The sequence below is a fragment of the Equus caballus genome, chromosome 29, assembly GCF_041296265.1.
Source record: "Equus caballus isolate H_3958 breed thoroughbred chromosome 29, TB-T2T, whole genome shotgun sequence".
NCBI lineage: Eukaryota > Metazoa > Chordata > Mammalia > Perissodactyla > Equidae > Equus > Equus caballus.
In genome coordinates this window covers 12,240,846-12,258,301 of record NC_091712.1, presented here as the reverse complement: position 1 = coordinate 12,258,301, position 17,456 = coordinate 12,240,846, and the positions used below count along the sequence as shown (strand labels likewise).

Here is a 17,456-nt window from a genome sequence, read left to right as displayed (position 1 = left end):
CGTCTCCTCCTCTGGGAAGTGGAGGGAAATGATCAGCGGTGCAGGCCTCCCAGCGGGGTGCTACCATCCAAGGGAGGACAGGAATGTGAGGAGATTTGTGCCGGCTCCTCCTCGAGAGGTGAGGGGAGAGCAGTGATGACACGCGGATGACTCTGTGTCCTCAGGAGACTCCTGGAAGCAGGTGACGTTCTCCTCACACTTTTCAGCTGAGGAAAGAGGGCCAGGGAGGCCTGGGCAGGCCCAAGGTCACACAGGACTGAGTCCTGGAGCTGGGACTGGTCTAGAATCAGAGCACCCTGGAGGTGGGAGCAGCAGAGGCAGCAGGGGACTGGAGCCGATGGCCAGGGTCTGAGATCAGGGGCCTTGGGGGACATGCGGAGGGGAGTATGGGCGCACTGACCCTGTCCTCGGCCCCGACAGGAGGCGACCTCCGTGTTAAAGACTGCAGAGAGGGCCCGCCAGGGAGCCCAGGAGAGGCAGCGGCAGCAGGTGAGGGTGACTGTGGGGGAGGGGCCTAGGAGTCAGAGGAGAGGGGGCTCCCCCTCCCAGCTGGAGACCTCCCTCAGGAGAGGGGCCTTCCTCCTCAGGCGAATCTGCTGTGGCTGCCAAGCATGACGGGCCTGCAGTGGCAGTGAGCGGGAGGAGGCCTGGAAGGGCTGGCAGCAGGGCAGATTTGGGGTGGGGAAGGGCAGGGGCCACTGCCCCTGGGAGGGGCCAACAGCCAGCCCTGGGACTTGACTGATGGAGTTTGGTGTTCCTGGAGGGGAGCGGGGGAGGGAATTGTGTGTGTTGGGGTGTCCCGAGGATCCTAGGCTGCTCTGTGTGGGAGCGTGGGGTGGGCAGGAGGCTGGGCTGAGGGGTTTCAGGGGAAGGTTCATGGGGGCACCTGAGAGCGGGAGCTCATCACCATGCCCATCCCGATGGCGGCACAGGGTGTCGTCCCCTCCCTGGTGACGTTTTTCCATTCCCTGGAGCTGCTGGACGCTACGATGGAGGATTATGTGGAGGTGAGTGAGCCCGGAGGTGGGTCCGGGGGCTCAGGCTCCTGAGGGTGGGGAGGAGAGAGTCCTGTCCTGAGCCCTGAGCTCTCTGCATTTGGCAAAGGTCCTCTCAGCAGGGCCTCCAGCCTCGTGTGGGAGTTGGGGTGTCAGGCCCATCTCCCCAGTGGGTGATGCAGGCTCTGCATAAGCCACCGTCCAGGTTCCCTGGGCTGCTGAGGCTCAGAGCTGCCTGACTGTGTGGCCGCAGGAGGTGGTGTCTGAGCTGGACTCAGCCTCTCCCTCTGGCCCTGCCAGTGAGGGAAGAGAAGTCGGGCCCCTCCCAGTCAGGAAGCACATCAGAGGCTGAGCTGTCCCTTCCTGCCTGAGGCGTGAGTCTCCCCACGTGTCATCAGAGAGGGTTGGGTCACAAGGTCTGTTGCCTCAGTTGCTCTGCGCCCCCTGCTCTGGAGCCCAGAGACTGGCCCAGGTCCAAGTCCGGGCTCTGGATGGGCCTGCCCACTGGCAGTAGTGCAACATTGCAAGAGGTGTGGACGGGGGCTAGTGCTGGCCGCAGGGGGCTGTTTCTGATGGACTGCGGCTGTCTGCTTTCCAGGGCAATGTGCTCAACTGTCGGAAATGGAATGAGGTAAGCGGCTGCGGCCTCCCGGTGGGGAGGGTGGGGGTTGGAAATCAGAGACCCCCCCGCAGTGGGCAGGACCCCCTCTGACCCAATCCCCAGGGTGGAACATTTATTTGCACAGTTCGATATACAGAGCTAGGGATCCTATGGCATTGGCGGGTGGGGGAAGGGCTGGCATCAAAGACTCCTTCCTGGAGGAGGAGCTATTTTGGGCCAAGTGTGAGAGCAGGCAAGCCCTGACTGGAATCGCAGGGAGGGAGGGTTCCCAAGTGGGCAAAGGCCCCAGACTGGCCCCTTGCCCCCTTCCTCACCCCCTCCACGAGCCCTGCAGGGTCCCCCACTCAGGCCCTGTGGGCATCCTGTGCTTGCTCTGTCCTAGCAATTCAAACTGATGGACGAGATCGAGCTGCTCCAGGAGGCTGCAAATCTGTACACCGTGCAGCCCGACGAGCACTTTGGGGCCTGGTTCCAGGCCGTGGAGCCCCTGAGCAAGGAGGAGAGGTGAGTCGGGTCAGGAGTTGGGGGAGGGCAGGGCAGCCTCTCTCTGCTGACCAGCTCCAGAGCCCATGGCCGTTGCTCCATGGTCAGCCCCTGATCTGATTGCATGGCGACCCCTGGGGCCCTTCGACCCCAGCTGCTGGCAGGCTCCAGGACGCACATGTGATGTGTGGCTCCTGAGAGCTCCCAGCTCCGCTCTGTCCTGTAGCTACAGCCTGTCCTGCCAGCTGGAGCCCCGATACCACTGGGTCAGAAAGATTCGACTCTTCTTCAAAGGCAAGAAGAACCGCTCAGGCCAGAGTGAGTGTCCAGACCGGCAGTGGCTGAAACCATGGGCTCAGGAAACATTCAGGCTGAGCGTGGGCCTGGGGAGGCAGACAGCTGGCCCTGGGTTCCAGCTCCACTGCTGAGCAGTCCCGTCCTGGGCGGTTGCACTCACGTTTCTGGGACTGGTTTCCTCCTCTGTGAAGTGGGTGACGCTAAATCAGATGGGGTTCTCTTGGCTGACTGAGCACAGAGCGCAGTGGGGGCCGGGATGGGGTGTGCACTGTGGTTCCAGGGCAGGCCGCTCAGGAAATGCCTCTCTTTCTCCAGACACCAGACCCCCAACCAAGGGCCCAGTGGTGGTGGTCGATGACCCTCCTGAGACCAGCTGAGCTACAGCGGGGACACAGCATTGACACTCAGGGTGCACAGGGCCACCTCCCCTGATTCTGATGAGGAGAACTTTGTGATCCGTTTCTTGGGGTCCCCTGTTGGCCACGAGGGAAGGCACCAACCCCTCATCCCCCTCCCCCCTTTTGCCCAGCACCTATTTCCCTATCTGGCAGGGCCATATTTTGCTGTCAATGGTAAATGCTCCGTTTGAGTATTATATTAAATTGTTGCTTCTTTCTAATCCTGGGAGTGGAGGTGTGAGTCTTTCGCTCGCAGCACTCATGGAAACCAGATCCAGAAACTCACATTCCTCCTCGAATTTAGAAATCTCCCAGAGTGAGCGGCTCAGTTTATGTGGAGAAGGGAGAAGTGCCAGTCCCCTCCCTGGCTACTGAAGGACGTGCCCAAGTGCCCCTCCCGCCGAGGACAGGATCATTGCAGTGTGGTTCACCCTGTCCAGGAGCAGAGATGGCCCCTCCGACCTCTTGGGACTAAGCGGTTGGAGGCGTTTTCTCAGGCAGAGCCACAACCACTAAGCTGGGTGTGTCTGTCAAACTAGCACGTGCCTGTCCCTAGCACACGTCCTGCCCAGGACAGTGGCTGCCTTTCGACACTCTGCTGGAAGAGGGAACATTTTCCCAGTTTCTCTTGCACACAGATTAGGACCTTGTTTTCTGATTCAGTCTCCGCAATGGCTTCAGCTCTAAGTGGGGAAAATACCGTCAAAAGCTCAAACGTGCACATAGAGAGGACGAGGCCAGAGGAAGGTCCTGTGGACATGGACCATGGGCAGGCAGGACTCTTCCTTCTCGGGCCCACTAGGGGCTCCCTGTTCACCTCTGACCTAGACTGGATCCCCCTGGGCTTCTGGTCCCTGACTCCGAATACCATTTCCTGCTTGTTGCCTATCCAAGGGGAAAGCTGTGGGATGCAGCTTTTAGGGCCTCAGCCAGGTCTCCCTCCATAAACCTAGAGCTCCCTGTGAGGTAGGATTTTCAGCATCTCTGCACTTTTGCATACAGTTGTATCTTGGGGCAGAAATTCCCTAGATGCCCCCAGCCTTTCTCATCATCATCGTGACCAGGAATGACCCTACAGTCTCCCTGCTGCCGAGGGTGACTTCTGGGCCTGTGTGCTTCCCAGGCCTGTGGTGTCGGACAGTCCCAAATTTACACAATCTGGAGTATTTTTAGTGATTTTCCTAAAGTCGTTGCTGTGCCTGAGCCCAGCAAGTGTGCAGCCCCTCGGCTGGGTGTGTTCTTTTCCACAGTCTTGTGCTGTGGTTCTGTCATGGGGATGTGTGCCTTTCCTGTTGGGAGCTTTGAAAGAGGAGGCCTAAGAAGGGTGTGAGTTGGGGGTCTTGCGGGGAATGTCAGCAACCTGATGATCTGTGGATGTGCGTGGACACAGCCTTACCAAGGGAAATGCTGAAATGCTTCCCATCTGGGTGCTAAACAGACACTGCTCTGAGCTCAACAGGAGCACCGGGTCCAGAAGCAGGAGCGAAAGCGTGACCACCCACCCTTTGCAATGTCGTCCCTTGGAAAGAGCCTGAAAGACAAGGGCAGGGTGAAGCGCTTGGCACTTCTGAGTTATCCCCTCCTTCCTGGTGGCTGCAAGTGTCACTCAGACACAGGCAGGCTGGGCTCTGCCAGGGAGGCCATCTCAGCACAGTGGGAAGCTGAGGATCAATCCTGGTCCCCGGCAGCCCAGGTCTTTGCTGATGCGGCACAGCCACCCAGCAAAGAGACTTGCCAGAGGAAGGTGGGGAAGGCTGTCCAGTCCCTCGGAGGAGAAAGAGTTGTGGCAGGTCCCAGGGCTAGCCCAGGGCTGGGATGAAGGCATGGGTGTCCCAAGAGAGTCTCCTCCGGGACTGGGGTGCTCCTGAGAGCCGACCCGGCAGGTAGCAATATTTAGTTTGTTGTGGGAGTACAGCTGTGGACACAGGAGGCACCATTTATCCCGTCTTTGGGTTTCCAAATTGGAAGTAGGTTGTGGAAGTCCACGAGGAAAGAAATTAGCAAATCTGGATGAAATGTTTCTTGTTCAAGGCACACAGAAGTTACCAAAACTGGCTTCCTAGGAGCTGACTTAGGGGAAGAGAAAGTAACAATGTGAGTCCCTTGAAATGCCTCAGGTGAATATGGTGTTGGCAGGAAATGCTCAAAATGTTTGAGGAACTGGTAAGCTGGGTGCCATTTAAACTATTCCAGGTCTAAGGTGGGGACGGATGCTTGCATCTTGGCTTCCAGTGCAAGCGAAAACAAGGCCACTTTGGGATTCAACTCAGTCTTTCCAAAGTGGTCGATGAGACGGCGTTTGTACTCCTCACTCACGGACCTCGAGAACTTCTTGCTGTGTGGTCCATGCACAGATGCATCTTCCATTTATGGGAGCTAACAAAAAATCTGTCCAGTTGACAGCCATACCATCCAGCCTAATGCCGTCTCCCCCCACTCACAGTGCCCTGAACACCCGTCTTGCTGATTTGGACATGATTTGCCTCATCACAGTGAGAGAGCCATGCCAGGGGGTTCTGGAGCCCTGGGAACCATGTTCACACCCCCTCTATCTGCCAAAACAGGAGCATCTCTGGATGGGTAACCTGAGTCCAGAACCCTGCCTTTCTCTAGGCTTGGCTTAGGATTTGTCCCTGAATGGCATGACTCGACCATTCTACTGAATGCTGCCCCCTGGCTTAGGTGTGTCTGGAAGAATTACCAGCATAGACTGGCCTTTCTTTCACCCTTGAGGAGACCAACGAGAACGCCCCTCGACTCGCCAACCTGCCCCTGGGTTTCGATGTCTACCAGGCCTGTCCCTGTGATGCCAAGACCTTGGAGAGCACACTGTTCTGGCTCTGTGGAGGGAATCGGACTCTCCCTAACTACAAGCGCCGGACTACAGCAAATCCGTGGCCACTGTTACAGGAACAACTTCAGCAGTGTCAGCCGAGGTCGGAACCCTCCTGGAGCTCTCCAGAAGCCCCCAGGTAAGAGGGTCTGAATGCTGGAGAGAGAGATTCTGGTCTTCCCCCATGCCTTTCTCTCAGCCAATCACAGGGAAAGGCAGAGCTCTACATAAGTCCTCCCAGGGACATCCTCCCATGGGGAGATTGTTAACTGGATTGGGAAGGAAGACCACAGTGAAGGAGAAGTGCCGTTGAAACATTGAGACTCAGCCCAGACTCATGCTCAAGGCCAAGGCATCCACCCCACAGCTCCTGGGAATATTGGCTGAGGACAGCTCACAGCTCTTTCCCTCACAGGACATTCCCACAGCATAGGGAAGCGTCTAACCAGAGGATGCAGCCCTCTCCAGGGACAGCCAGGGGCCCATGTCTGGCAGATAAGAGAGTAAGAAGCCTGGTCCCCTTGTCTCAATTTGGGACAACACCAAAGGGCCGTCCCAGCTCCAGAGATCCCTGAGGGTTGGCTGAGACCCAGTGGCAGCAGGCTTGGGCTTCAGCTTCTCCTGCGACCATCTCTGCTTTGCTACCTTCCCATAGGGATGTCTCTCCAGAACACTTCCATACACTTTCCACATGCAATACTCCCCATCAGACTCAGAGTCTCTTGGCAGGGCCCTGATATGTGACAAGCAGCCGTCAGCAGACACGACTTCTGACCATAGCAATATGAGATTCGGGAAATTCTGCTTTGGGAGAATCACCCTTTAGACAATCTGAGAGGGTAGGTCATCTTAATCTTCAGGACAACCTTAGGTAATGCTCTGGTAAGAAATTAAATGCAATGATTAAGAAATCCATGACTCAAGATGTATTTCTCCTCAGATTTACATCAAATATTGGTCGCCGGGGTGAAGGGAACCCTGCTTCCCAAGTCTCGTTGGACAAGGCTGATGGAGACCCCATGACCTTGTTGCTACACCATCTGAAACTCACGCCTTCTTCCATTGCCACTGAAGGACACAAAGAGCACCTGGGGCCTTACACACCCTCCTTTCTCCTTTGGCCTAAAAGTGATGCCTTAGGCAGAAGTAGCCACACGTCCATTCAAAAACCAAGAGGGCTAGGAAACCTAGTCTTCTGTGTGCCAGAATGAAAGGAGAACTGGATGCAGTCTGCCACGCTCTTTCTCTACACCAAAGCAGACAGTCGCTCTCCCTGTCACATACAGTGTTCCCTCGCCCTGTTTCCCCAGGAGGACATCCTAAGACCCACTGAACTCAGGACCTCTAGAAGATCCTTAGGCTAACAGATCCAAGTGTTCAGTGGCCACACATGACAAACACTACAGAACTTTCAGGGTTGGATCAGAATATCCCCTAAAGAAACTATCACCATCGATTGCAGTCAGCATCCCCCAGAAATGCTGGGGAGGGGGAGAACCTGATTTCCCTAGTTGTCACGTCATAATATTCCAAATGGTAAGTTTTCTGCCAAAAGCCCCAGGGCATACAAAGAGACAAAGAAGGATGGCTCCTACCTAGGAAAATCTAAGAACAGATGGGGCCCCTGAGGAAGCTCTCAGGGGCGAGCACACAAAGCTTTCTCTGGTTGTTGCTGTTCACATTCCTGTGTCGAGCCTCTGTCTTCCTAAGTAGCAATATGCTGAAAACCTCTGTTTCAGGGTCAAGACAGAGTCAGAGGCCATGGATGCCGGAAATGGATTTGTCTCTTTTCTTCTGTCTTTGTCCGGGACTGTACCTACTGCCTCATCTCGATTTACAGGGAAAACCTGGGAAACCTACCCAAACAAGTGTGTTTTGGTTCCTGCAGGCAGAATACGGAAAATATTGCAGTTATTTTGGGTGACGAAACTCAACTTCGTGGAGCCACTTTCCACCTCAAGGTGAATTTTGTTTAGAAAAAATTAAACATAGAGTTATCAATGACCTAACACGTTCATTTGGGATTTTCTGGCATGGAGGGCTGTGGCATCTGATCCGAAGGTCCGACTGTGGACCACATTTCCCAAAGGCCAAGGGGCAGAGACACGCAGCTTCTCTGTTTCCAGTAAAAAAGACTCCATTTCCCAGCAGGCAGCGGGCAGGAGGGGCGCGGCTCCAGGCGTTTGTGAGCAGGCAGTTGGCCAGCCTGGGCTCCGCCCCTACGGGTCGTCCTGTTGGCCACGCCTCCTCACACGCTCTGCTCCCGAGCTGGCACAGCCTCTCCGCTCACACTGCTCCTCGTGCTCCTGCTGTCTCCCCACTCAGGGCGGCTCGACTGCCCCGCCCCCTCTATGGCCACGCCCCCTGCTCGCCACGCCCCCCTCGCCCCGCCTCCCCGCTCTGCCTGTCACTCAGAGTTATGCTCTCTGGCCTTCCCCTGTGAGGCTGCAGGCTGCAGCCCCGGCTCCTCTGTCTCCGCGCCTCCCCGCTCGCCCCGCCTCCTCACTCGCTCCGCCCCCCGCCCCTGAGCCAATGGGGAAGCCCCAGACATCCGCGTCAGGCGTGGCGGTGCCACCGTGTGGAGCCGGTGAAAGGGGCTGCAGGTTCAGACCGGCGTGAGGGGCGTGCCTGACGCGGAGAGCCGGCAAGCTGGGGCCTCGCGGGCGTCCGCGACGATCCGGTTCCCCTGAGCCCAGTGCGCGACGGGCTGTCCCGGCCAGGCCTCGTCCCTCCTGGGCGGGGGCGGCCGATCCAACGCGCGCCGCGTCGGGCGCTCGGCCGGCGGAGGACGGTCTGTGCCGCCCTGGCCCGCGACGCCGGGGTCCGGGCGTCGCTTCCGCGGGGAGCCCTGGCGGGAGCGCTTTGACGGGGCTCCGCGGAGACGAGGAGGCCCTCGGACGACGGCGGGCAGGGCCGCAGCGGGGCGGGAGGGCCGCTCCGAGGGGAGACGCGCCCTGAGCCCGGGCACGGGTCCCGGACAGCCTTCCGGGCGGCGGCGCGGCCCTGGCCCGCCGTGTCCGCTGAGGCCTGCGGGGCGCTGTCCTCGAGGGCCGGGGCGCGGGGCTCGCGGGCTGCACAGGGCTCCTCGGGGCCTCCGTCCCCTCCGTCCCCGCTCCCCAGCGATGGCGGGGCTGTCCTGGCGGCTGTCTCAGGCTCAGAGAGGCAGCCTGCTGAGCTCCCCGCTCTCAGGGGCTGGAGGGAGGGACAGCCGGCTGAGTCCGGGCGGAGGGAGCGGGAGGCCGCCTGCTTCTCTACCTGCCTCCCCGTGACTCACCTGGCTGTGTCTCGCCTGGTGTGGACGCCTCCCGTCTCCCCACAGCTCCCTGTCCTGGAATGACCGGGACGCCCTGCTTTGCTGTGGGAGGGCGGCGGGTTGGGGGACGGTCGAAGAGCCTCCTGAGTTCTTGTTCTTGTTCTCTGTTTTACTGGGATCGCCTGTCGAGGCTGAAATTTGCAAGCGTCGGAGGAAACACAGGGCAGCATTTCTTTGTAGGAGTTCAGAGTGACAGCCCCTTGCTTTTGAGGCCATGCTGAGCAGGATGGTTTGGGGAAGGATTTGGTCTATGATCATAAAGCAGTTGCAGAGGGAAGCAGAGGTATTTCCTGTCACCATTGGGTCCTGCTGGTGTTTATGCTGTTGCAACTGGCGTGTCGTGATTGGCATTAAGTTTCTGAGTAGATAAGGCGATGTTCCTCTGCTCCCTGGAGAAGGGAAGGTGTCTCCGGAGGTCGCTTAAAGGCTTTCTCTGCAGAAGGGGCCGCAGGTGGTGTTCTCCGCCTCCTGACGGTGCCGCTCAGATTCTGGGTCGGCACAGTGACCAAACTTTTGGACTTAATAACAGGTCACCATGTGAAGCACTCCTGTCATTTCAGCGCTAGCATCTGCGTGAACGATCTGCACGGATATTTACAGGGTAACGGCTTGCTGTTGTGTTCAGCGCTGCAGCGGTTGTTAAGCCCATGAGATGATGCAGGGCTGTGTCAAGCGTAGAACCTGGCTGACAGCAAGTGAGAAAGGGCCCAGGAGGGGCCATCTGACCTTCGTAGAGGCGTGACTTCCAACACGATGACTCGTCCACGGAGGAAGGTGGATCGGTGCTCTCAGGCTGTTCTGTGATGACATCTAGGTGAGCACAGCATTTTCACAAGTGCTGAGGGGACGTGTGATGGTGTGAGGGAGCCTTTTTATTGGCAGTTACTTTGGGGGCATCACTAGGGAAAATAAGTTAGAGAGAATGTAGTAACACCAAGTCCTGCCAGTACAGACTGATTCTGGAAGGAAACTCGGGAATCAAACTTCTTTCTCTGTTTTGTCTTTTCCAGTGTCTGTGCTTCATCACGGGGCCTTCATTCCTCAATAGTATTTCCGTCTTTCATGGTTTATTCTTTGTCTCCCATTTTGGGAATGTCTGTTTATCCTCCTTCAATAGTTTGTTTTTGCAGTCATTAAAAAAATCTTTTTTTTTTCCCAGCAATTGATGTATGGTAGGCACTAAATCTTATTCTGGATATTAAGTAATGACTAAGACACTGTTTATTCTCACAAGGCACTCATTGTCTAAACATGATGGGAGATGTAAAAAAACTGTAATATCCAGGGGTGACATTGAACTCTGGTGAAGTCTATCCAAAGAAGTTGACTCTTCAGTGAGAGTCTAGTGAAAGCTTCGCAGACAAGCTTGTGACTGCGCTCAGCCTTGAACAAGGTGTTGGAATTCTCCCAGGTGATCGAGAGGTGGGAGCACTCCAGGATGAGCCGGGAGAGGAGGACATTTAGGGGGTAATTAGACTGGAAGGTGTGTGTATAAAATTGCAATACGACATTGTAATTGTAATGCAGATTATTCCTATCTGACCAATACTGCATAGCAGAGGGTGGGAAATGAGCCTGCTCAGAGAGAACACAGTCAGGTTAAGAAAGAGCCTTATATTTTGGCCACAGGATTGTGGTTTGATTCTGAAATTAGTGGACGGTAAGTGCAGGTTTCATGTGAGGGGACAGCCGTGATCAGGTCTGCTCTGTGGAAAAGTCACCCAGGTCAATGTGAGGAACAGACTGTTGCTGCTTTCAAAGTGTAAGAGAGACTGAGGGACGGAAACAGCACGGGAACCCTGGGAGTGGAAGGAGAGGAGCGGGTCTCTGAGGGGTGAAAAATAACGTATCCCAAAATTCCGATTAATTTTTCCATTAAGTAGTGAATTTTTACTAGAAACAATGCCAGAAATGTTATATTCATTATTTAAATCTCCCAGAAACTATGAATTTGGTATCATTATCCTATTTCATGAAGAATGTGACTGTAGTGACAGTGCTTGTGCAGGGCACATAAAGGAGTCTGGAGACATATTCAGAACTCACGGTTTCCAGGTATTTTGCATTTCGCTAGTACTCTGATTTTTAATTCTCTTTATTTTTTGAACAGTTGTACAGTTACAAAAACTTGCTGTGATAGTACAGAGAGTTTCCCTCAGCTCCGTTCTCAGTTTCTGCTCTTATGAACACATCCTGTCTGTTATCCTACACTACATTTAGTCCTTTCTGCCTAGCCTCCCCTGGCTGTGACAGGTTCTCGGGCTTTCCTTGTTTTTGAAGAACTTGGTAGTTTTAGGGAGTAATGGTCAGGTGTTTCGTAAAATGTTCTCCAACAGAATATGTTTTATTCTCATGATTAGATTGGGATTATGGATTTGGGGCAAGAAGATCAGAGAGGTAAATTGCCATTTTCATCTCATCATTTCAAGGGTCCATGCTCTCCCTGTGACTTCCCCCCATTGATGCTGATGTTGGTCACCTGGCTGAGGCAGCGTTTGTCAGATGTCTCCCCTGCGCAGTCACTCTGTCCCCTCTGTCCACACCATGCCCTTTGTAGGGACTTTTGTCTGTGCAGCCCGTGCCTAAGAAGTGGAGAGTTAGCCTCGACCTCCTTTAGAGCAGAATGTCCGAGTGAATCATTGGTATTCTCCCGCACAGGAGATTTGTGTCTTTTCATTTCCTTATTATTCAGTTATTTATATTGGTACAGTCATTGATATTCATACATTCTCCGGATTATAATCCAACAACTTTATTTTGTTGCTCAGGTTGTTCCAGCTTTGGCGATTGAGAGCTCCTTCAGTTAGCCGATGTGTCCCTTTGGCGTCCCCCCAGCATTCTTGGCTTTTTTTGAGTAGCATATCATGACTTTCTTATGTTGAATGACACTTTAGTCTCATTTTCTTACATTTCCTTCCCGAATCCTAGAATTGGTTATTTCTACAAGGAACCCTGTTTCCTTTTGTTGGACTGTGGTATTAGAATTAAGCCCCTGGGTACCAGGTGTGTTTGCAGCTGTCAGGGCATTAGGTTCTTTCAGCGGACATAGCAGGGAAATATATCTGTGTGTAGTAGCCTGTGTGTATTCAAACACCTATAAATATATCTATACACAGCCTTCTGTGTCTATGTTCAGCTAAAGTAAGTTCACACTGATGTCTCCAACTCTATCACCACGTGGATCACTCTAGCCTCTTCTCCTTGCTTATCTGTAAACTCCTACTCCAAATAATAACCTTGTGCCCACTGTTCACTGTCCATTTACTTATCTGCTCATTTTCAGTCCACATGGATAGAAGTATCAGCATTGTTAACAATACCCCCCGGGTCACAACTTTATCAGCTACAATACAGTGCGTCTGCACAGTTTCTTTCATCTTCAGTTTTACAGACTCGACTCACTTCCCAAATTACATATTTCTGCACCTTTTCACCCACTCCCTTCATTCAGACTGTTTCATACATTTGTAATACAGTTAGATTTTTTCCACAGTTTTCATTCACTTGCAGAATTTTCTTGGACACATACGTGGCTTTTTGCTTGCACACATTGTTTCACTCTCTGTGCTGTAAAATTCAGAGTTTTGATAACTATCTAAGGTTTTGTCCATATTTACAGTATTATGCAGAAGAGTTTCACTGCACTAAACAATCCTTTGTACTTTATCCATTCGACTCTCCTTCCTCTTCCATGAAGACCGTGCTACTACTGACATTTTATTGTCTCTATACATTTGCCATTCCTAGAATGACATAAAATTGGTGTTCTACAATAGACTCTTCAGATCGCTTCTTTCACTTAGAAATAAGCGTTAAAATTCATTCATGTCTTTTTGTGACTTAATGCTTTGTTTCCTTTTATCACTAAATAATAATAATCCATTTTATAGCCGTACCCCGGTTCTTTCTTCACTCACCTATTGAAGAACATCTTGGTCGTTTCCAGTGCTTAGAAAGTATAAATAAAGCTACTATCTATATTAGGTTTACAAAACACCTGTGGGCTATTTCCCAGTTACTTGGGTAAATACCTAAGAATGCAGTTGCTGGATTGTGTGGTAAGACTATGCTCATCTTTGTAAGAAACTGCCAAACTGTCTTCTGATATGGCTGTACCATTTTGCTTTCCAGATCGCAATGAATGAGAGTTTGCTTTGCCCCACATCCTCACGTGCAGTTGGTATTGTCAGTTTCCTGCATTTATCAGTTCTAATAGGTGTGTAGAAGTGTCTCATTGAGGTTTTATTTGAAATTCCCGAATGACCTGTGGCGGTGGTTGTCTGTCCTCAGGCTCGTTTGCCATCTGTATGTCTTCTTTGGTGATGGATATATTCAGGTCTTTTGCCCATTTTTCAATAAGGTTGTTTATTTTTTTGTTGTGGTTGACTTTTTTTTTTTGAAGATTTTATTTTTTCCTTTTTCTCCCCAAAGCCCCCCAGCACATAGTTGCATATTTCTCACTGTGGGTTCTTCTAGTTGTGGCACGTGGGACACTGCCTCAGCGTGGCTTGACGAGCAGTGCCATGTCTGCACCCAGGATTCGAACCAACGAAACACTGGGCCGCCTGCAGCAGAGCGCGCGGACCTAACCACTCGGCCACGGGGCCAGCCCCCTGTTGTGGTTGACTTTTAAGAATTCTTTACATATATCTTGGACATATTTTCTTTATCATATATCTGTTTTGCGAATATCGTCTGCCAGTCTGCAATTTGTCCTTTGACTCATCGATTTTGCCTTCCACAAAGCAGGAGTTTTTAATTTAATAAAGTCTAACTTGGGGCCAGCCCGGTGGCACAGTGGTGAAGTTCACACACTCCACTTCGGCAGCCTGGGGTTCACAGGTTCGGATCCTGGGTGTAGACCTACACACAGCTTGTCAAGTCATGCCGTGTCAGCATCCCACAGGCCAAATAGAGGAAAATCGGCACAGATGTTAGCTCAGGGTCAACCTTCCTTACCAAAATAATAAATAAAGTCTAACATCAGTTTTTCTTCATAGATTACATTTTCAGTTTGTATCTTAATAACATAATTCCAGATTCGAGTCCACTTAGAGTTTGTTGCATAATCTTTTTAGAAGTTGTATTCTTTTGCATTACATTTAGGTCTCTGTTCCATTTTCTAAAAGTTTGTGAAAGTGTAAATTCTATGTCTATGTTCATTTTTGTAAGAGCTTTAATGAGGTGCAATTGATAGAAAAAGAACCTGACATATCTAATATGTACTATTTGATGACTTGCCCCCCCATATCAACTGACAGATATGTATAAATTTCTCCTTTAGCCTGTGACAGGGTGGATCACATTGATTTGATTTTGGAATGCTGATACAACCTTGCATACCTGAATAAATTTCCTCTTTGTCCTGGTGTATGATTGTTTTACATTGTTGGCTTCAGTTTTCTAATATTTGTAGAAGACAGTAACTGCTCATTTCTGAGACTTGCTGTTCTCAAGTTTTCCCTACTTTTAAACTCTAGTTTTGCTTTTAGGGTACTGCTGAGCTCATAAGATGAGTAGGAAAGTGTTGTCTCTGGTGATATTTCCTGGAACAGATTGTTGGGAGCACTAGGTTTATGGAGGGAGACCTGGCTGAGGCCCTAAAAGCTGCATCCCACAGCTTTCCCCTTGGATAGGCAACAAGCAGGAAATGGTATTCGGAGTCAGGGACCAGAAGCCCAGGGGGATCCAGTCTAGGTCAGAGGTGAACAGGGAGCCCCTAGTGGGCCCGAGAAGGAAGAGTCCTGCCTGCCCATGGTCCATGTCCACAGGACCTTCCTCTGGCCTCGTCCTCTCTATGTGCACGTTTGAGCTTTTGACGGTATTTTCCCCACTTAGAGCTGAAGCCATTGCGGAGACTGAATCAGAAAACAAGGTCCTAATCTGTGTGCAAGAGAAACTGGGAAAATGTTCCCTCTTCCAGCAGAGTGTCGAAAGGCAGCCACTGTCCTGGGCAGGACGTGTGCTAGGGACAGGCACGTGCTAGTTTGACAGACACACCCAGCTTAGTGGTTGTGGCTCTGCCTGAGAAAACGCCTCCAACCGCTTAGTCCCAAGAGGTCGGAGGGGCCATCTCTGCTCCTGGACAGGGTGAACCACACTGCAATGATCCTGTCCTCGGCGGGAGGGGCACTTGGGCACGTCCTTCAGTAGCCAGGGAGGGGACTGGCACTTCTCCCTTCTCCACATAAACTGAGCCGCTCACTCTGGGAGATTTCTAAATTCGAGGAGGAATGTGAGTTTCTGGATCTGGTTTCCATGAGTGCTGCGAGCGAAAGACTCACACCTCCACTCCCAGGATTAGAAAGAAGCAACAATTTAATATAATACTCAAACGGAGCATTTACCATTGACAGCAAAATATGGCCCTGCCAGATAGGGAAATAGGTGCTGGGCAAAAGGGGGGAGGGGGATGAGGGGTTGGTGCCTTCCCTCGTGGCCAACAGGGGACCCCAAGAAACGGATCACAAAGTTCTCCTCATCAGAATCAGGGGAGGTGGCCCTGTGCACCCTGAGTGTCAATGCTGTGTCCCCGCTGTAGCTCAGCTGGTCTCAGGAGGGTCATCGACCACCACCACTGGGCCCTTGGTTGGGGGTCTGGTGTCTGGAGAAAGAGAGGCATTTCCTGAGCGGCCTGCCCTGGAACCACAGTGCACACCCCATCCCGGCCCCCACTGCGCTCTGTGCTCAGTCAGCCAAGAGAACCCCATCTGATTTAGCGTCACCCACTTCACAGAGGAGGAAACCAGTCCCAGAAACGTGAGTGCAACCGCCCAGGACGGGACTGCTCAGCAGTGGAGCTGGAACCCAGGGCCAGCTGTCTGCCTCCCCAGGCCCACGCTCAGCCTGAATGTTTCCTGAGCCCATGGTTTCAGCCACTGCCGGTCTGGACACTCACTCTGGCCTGAGCGGTTCTTCTTGCCTTTGAAGAAGAGTCGAATCTTTCTGACCCAGTGGTATCGGGGCTCCAGCTGGCAGGACAGGCTGTAGCTACAGGACAGAGCGGAGCTGGGAGCTCTCAGGAGCCACACATCACATGTGCGTCCTGGAGCCTGCCAGCAGCTGGGGTCGAAGGGCCCCAGGGGTCGCCATGCAATCAGATCAGGGGCTGACCATGGAGCAACGGCCATGGGCTCTGGAGCTGGTCAGCAGAGAGAGGCTGCCCTGCCCTCCCCCAACTCCTGACCCGACTCACCTCTCCTCCTTGCTCAGGGGCTCCACGGCCTGGAACCAGGCCCCAAAGTGCTCGTCGGGCTGCACGGTGTACAGATTTGCAGCCTCCTGGAGCAGCTCGATCTCGTCCATCAGTTTGAATTGCTAGGACAGAGCAAGCACAGGATGCCCACAGGGCCTGAGTGGGGGACCCTGCAGGGCTCGTGGAGGGGGTGAGGAAGGGGGCAAGGGGCCAGTCTGGGGCCTTTGCCCACTTGGGAACCCTCCCTCCCTGCGATTCCAGTCAGGGCTTGCCTGCTCTCACACTTGGCCCAAAATAGCTCCTCCTCCAGGAAGGAGTCTTTGATGCCAGCCCTTCCCCCACCCGCCAATGCCATAGGATCCCTAGCTCTGTATATCGAACTGTGCAAATAAATGTTCCACCCTGGGGATTGGGTCAGAGGGGGTCCTGCCCACTGCGGGGGGGTCTCTGATTTCCAACCCCCACCCTCCCCACCGGGAGGCCGCAGCCGCTTACCTCATTCCATTTCCGACAGTTGAGCACATTGCCCTGGAAAGCAGACAGCCGCAGTCCATCAGAAACAGCCCCCTGCGGCCAGCACTAGCCCCCGTCCACACCTCTTGCAATGTTGCACTACTGCCAGTGGGCAGGCCCATCCAGAGCCCGGACTTGGACCTGGGCCAGTCTCTGGGCTCCAGAGCAGGGGGCGCAGAGCAACTGAGGCAACAGACCTTGTGACCCAACCCTCTCTGATGACACGTGGGGAGACTCACGCCTCAGGCAGGAAGGGACAGCTCAGCCTCTGATGTGCTTCCTGACTGGGAGGGGCCCGACTTCTCTTCCCTCACTGGCAGGGCCAGAGGGAGAGGCTGAGTCCAGCTCAGACACCACCTCCTGCGGCCACACAGTCAGGCAGCTCTGAGCCTCAGCAGCCCAGGGAACCTGGACGGTGGCTTATGCAGAGCCTGCATCACCCACTGGGGAGATGGGCCTGACACCCCAACTCCCACACGAGGCTGGAGGCCCTGCTGAGAGGACCTTTGCCAAATGCAGAGAGCTCAGGGCTCAGGACAGGACTCTCTCCTCCCCACCCTCAGGAGCCTGAGCCCCCGGACCCACCTCCGGGCTCACTCACCTCCACATAATCCTCCATCGTAGCGTCCAGCAGCTCCAGGGAATGGAAAAACGTCACCAGGGAGGGGACGACACCCTGTGCCGCCATCGGGATGGGCATGGTGATGAGCTCCCGCTCTCAGGTGCCCCCATGAACCTTCCCCTGAAACCCCTCAGCCCAGCCTCCTGCCCACCCCACGCTCCCACACAGAGCAGCCTAGGATCCTC

At 53.6% G+C, this 17,456-nt stretch overlaps 2 protein-coding genes across 11 annotated transcripts in view; one reads left to right on the top strand and one right to left on the bottom strand.

Annotated features, from left to right (window-relative positions):
• The window catches only part of LOC138921418 (ral guanine nucleotide dissociation stimulator-like), a 140,541-nt gene extending 134,745 nt beyond the window's left edge, over nt 1-5,796 (top strand). For 2 of the 4 annotated variants that reach the window (XM_070255204.1, XM_070255201.1), the window contains exons 10-15: nt 421-489; nt 933-1,007; nt 1,594-1,626; nt 2,000-2,121; nt 2,327-2,418; nt 2,713-3,014. In XM_070255204.1, coding sequence (XP_070111305.1) covers nt 421-489; nt 933-1,007; nt 1,594-1,626; nt 2,000-2,121; nt 2,327-2,418; nt 2,713-2,774 — 453 coding nt within the window. In that variant the 3' untranslated portion in view covers nt 2,775-3,014. Of the gene's footprint in view, nt 1-420; nt 490-932; nt 1,008-1,593; nt 1,627-1,999; nt 2,122-2,326; nt 2,419-2,712; nt 3,015-5,477 lie in introns of those variants that run through there. The other 2 variants (XM_070255202.1, XM_070255203.1) reach the window with 1 other exon arrangement.
• A 9,445-nt stretch (nt 5,797-15,241) lies between these two features.
• The window catches only part of LOC138921419 (ral guanine nucleotide dissociation stimulator-like), a 93,342-nt gene continuing 91,127 nt past the window's right edge, over nt 15,242-17,456 (bottom strand). For all 7 annotated transcript variants that reach the window (XM_070255208.1, XM_070255210.1, XM_070255209.1 and 4 more), the window contains 5 exons: nt 17,251-17,325; nt 16,632-16,664; nt 16,137-16,258; nt 15,840-15,931; nt 15,242-15,545 (listed from right to left, as the gene is read on the bottom strand). In XM_070255208.1, coding sequence (XP_070111309.1) covers nt 15,484-15,545; nt 15,840-15,931; nt 16,137-16,258; nt 16,632-16,664; nt 17,251-17,325 — 384 coding nt within the window. In that variant the 3' untranslated portion in view covers nt 15,242-15,483. The remainder of the gene's footprint in view (nt 15,546-15,839; nt 15,932-16,136; nt 16,259-16,631; nt 16,665-17,250; nt 17,326-17,456) is intronic.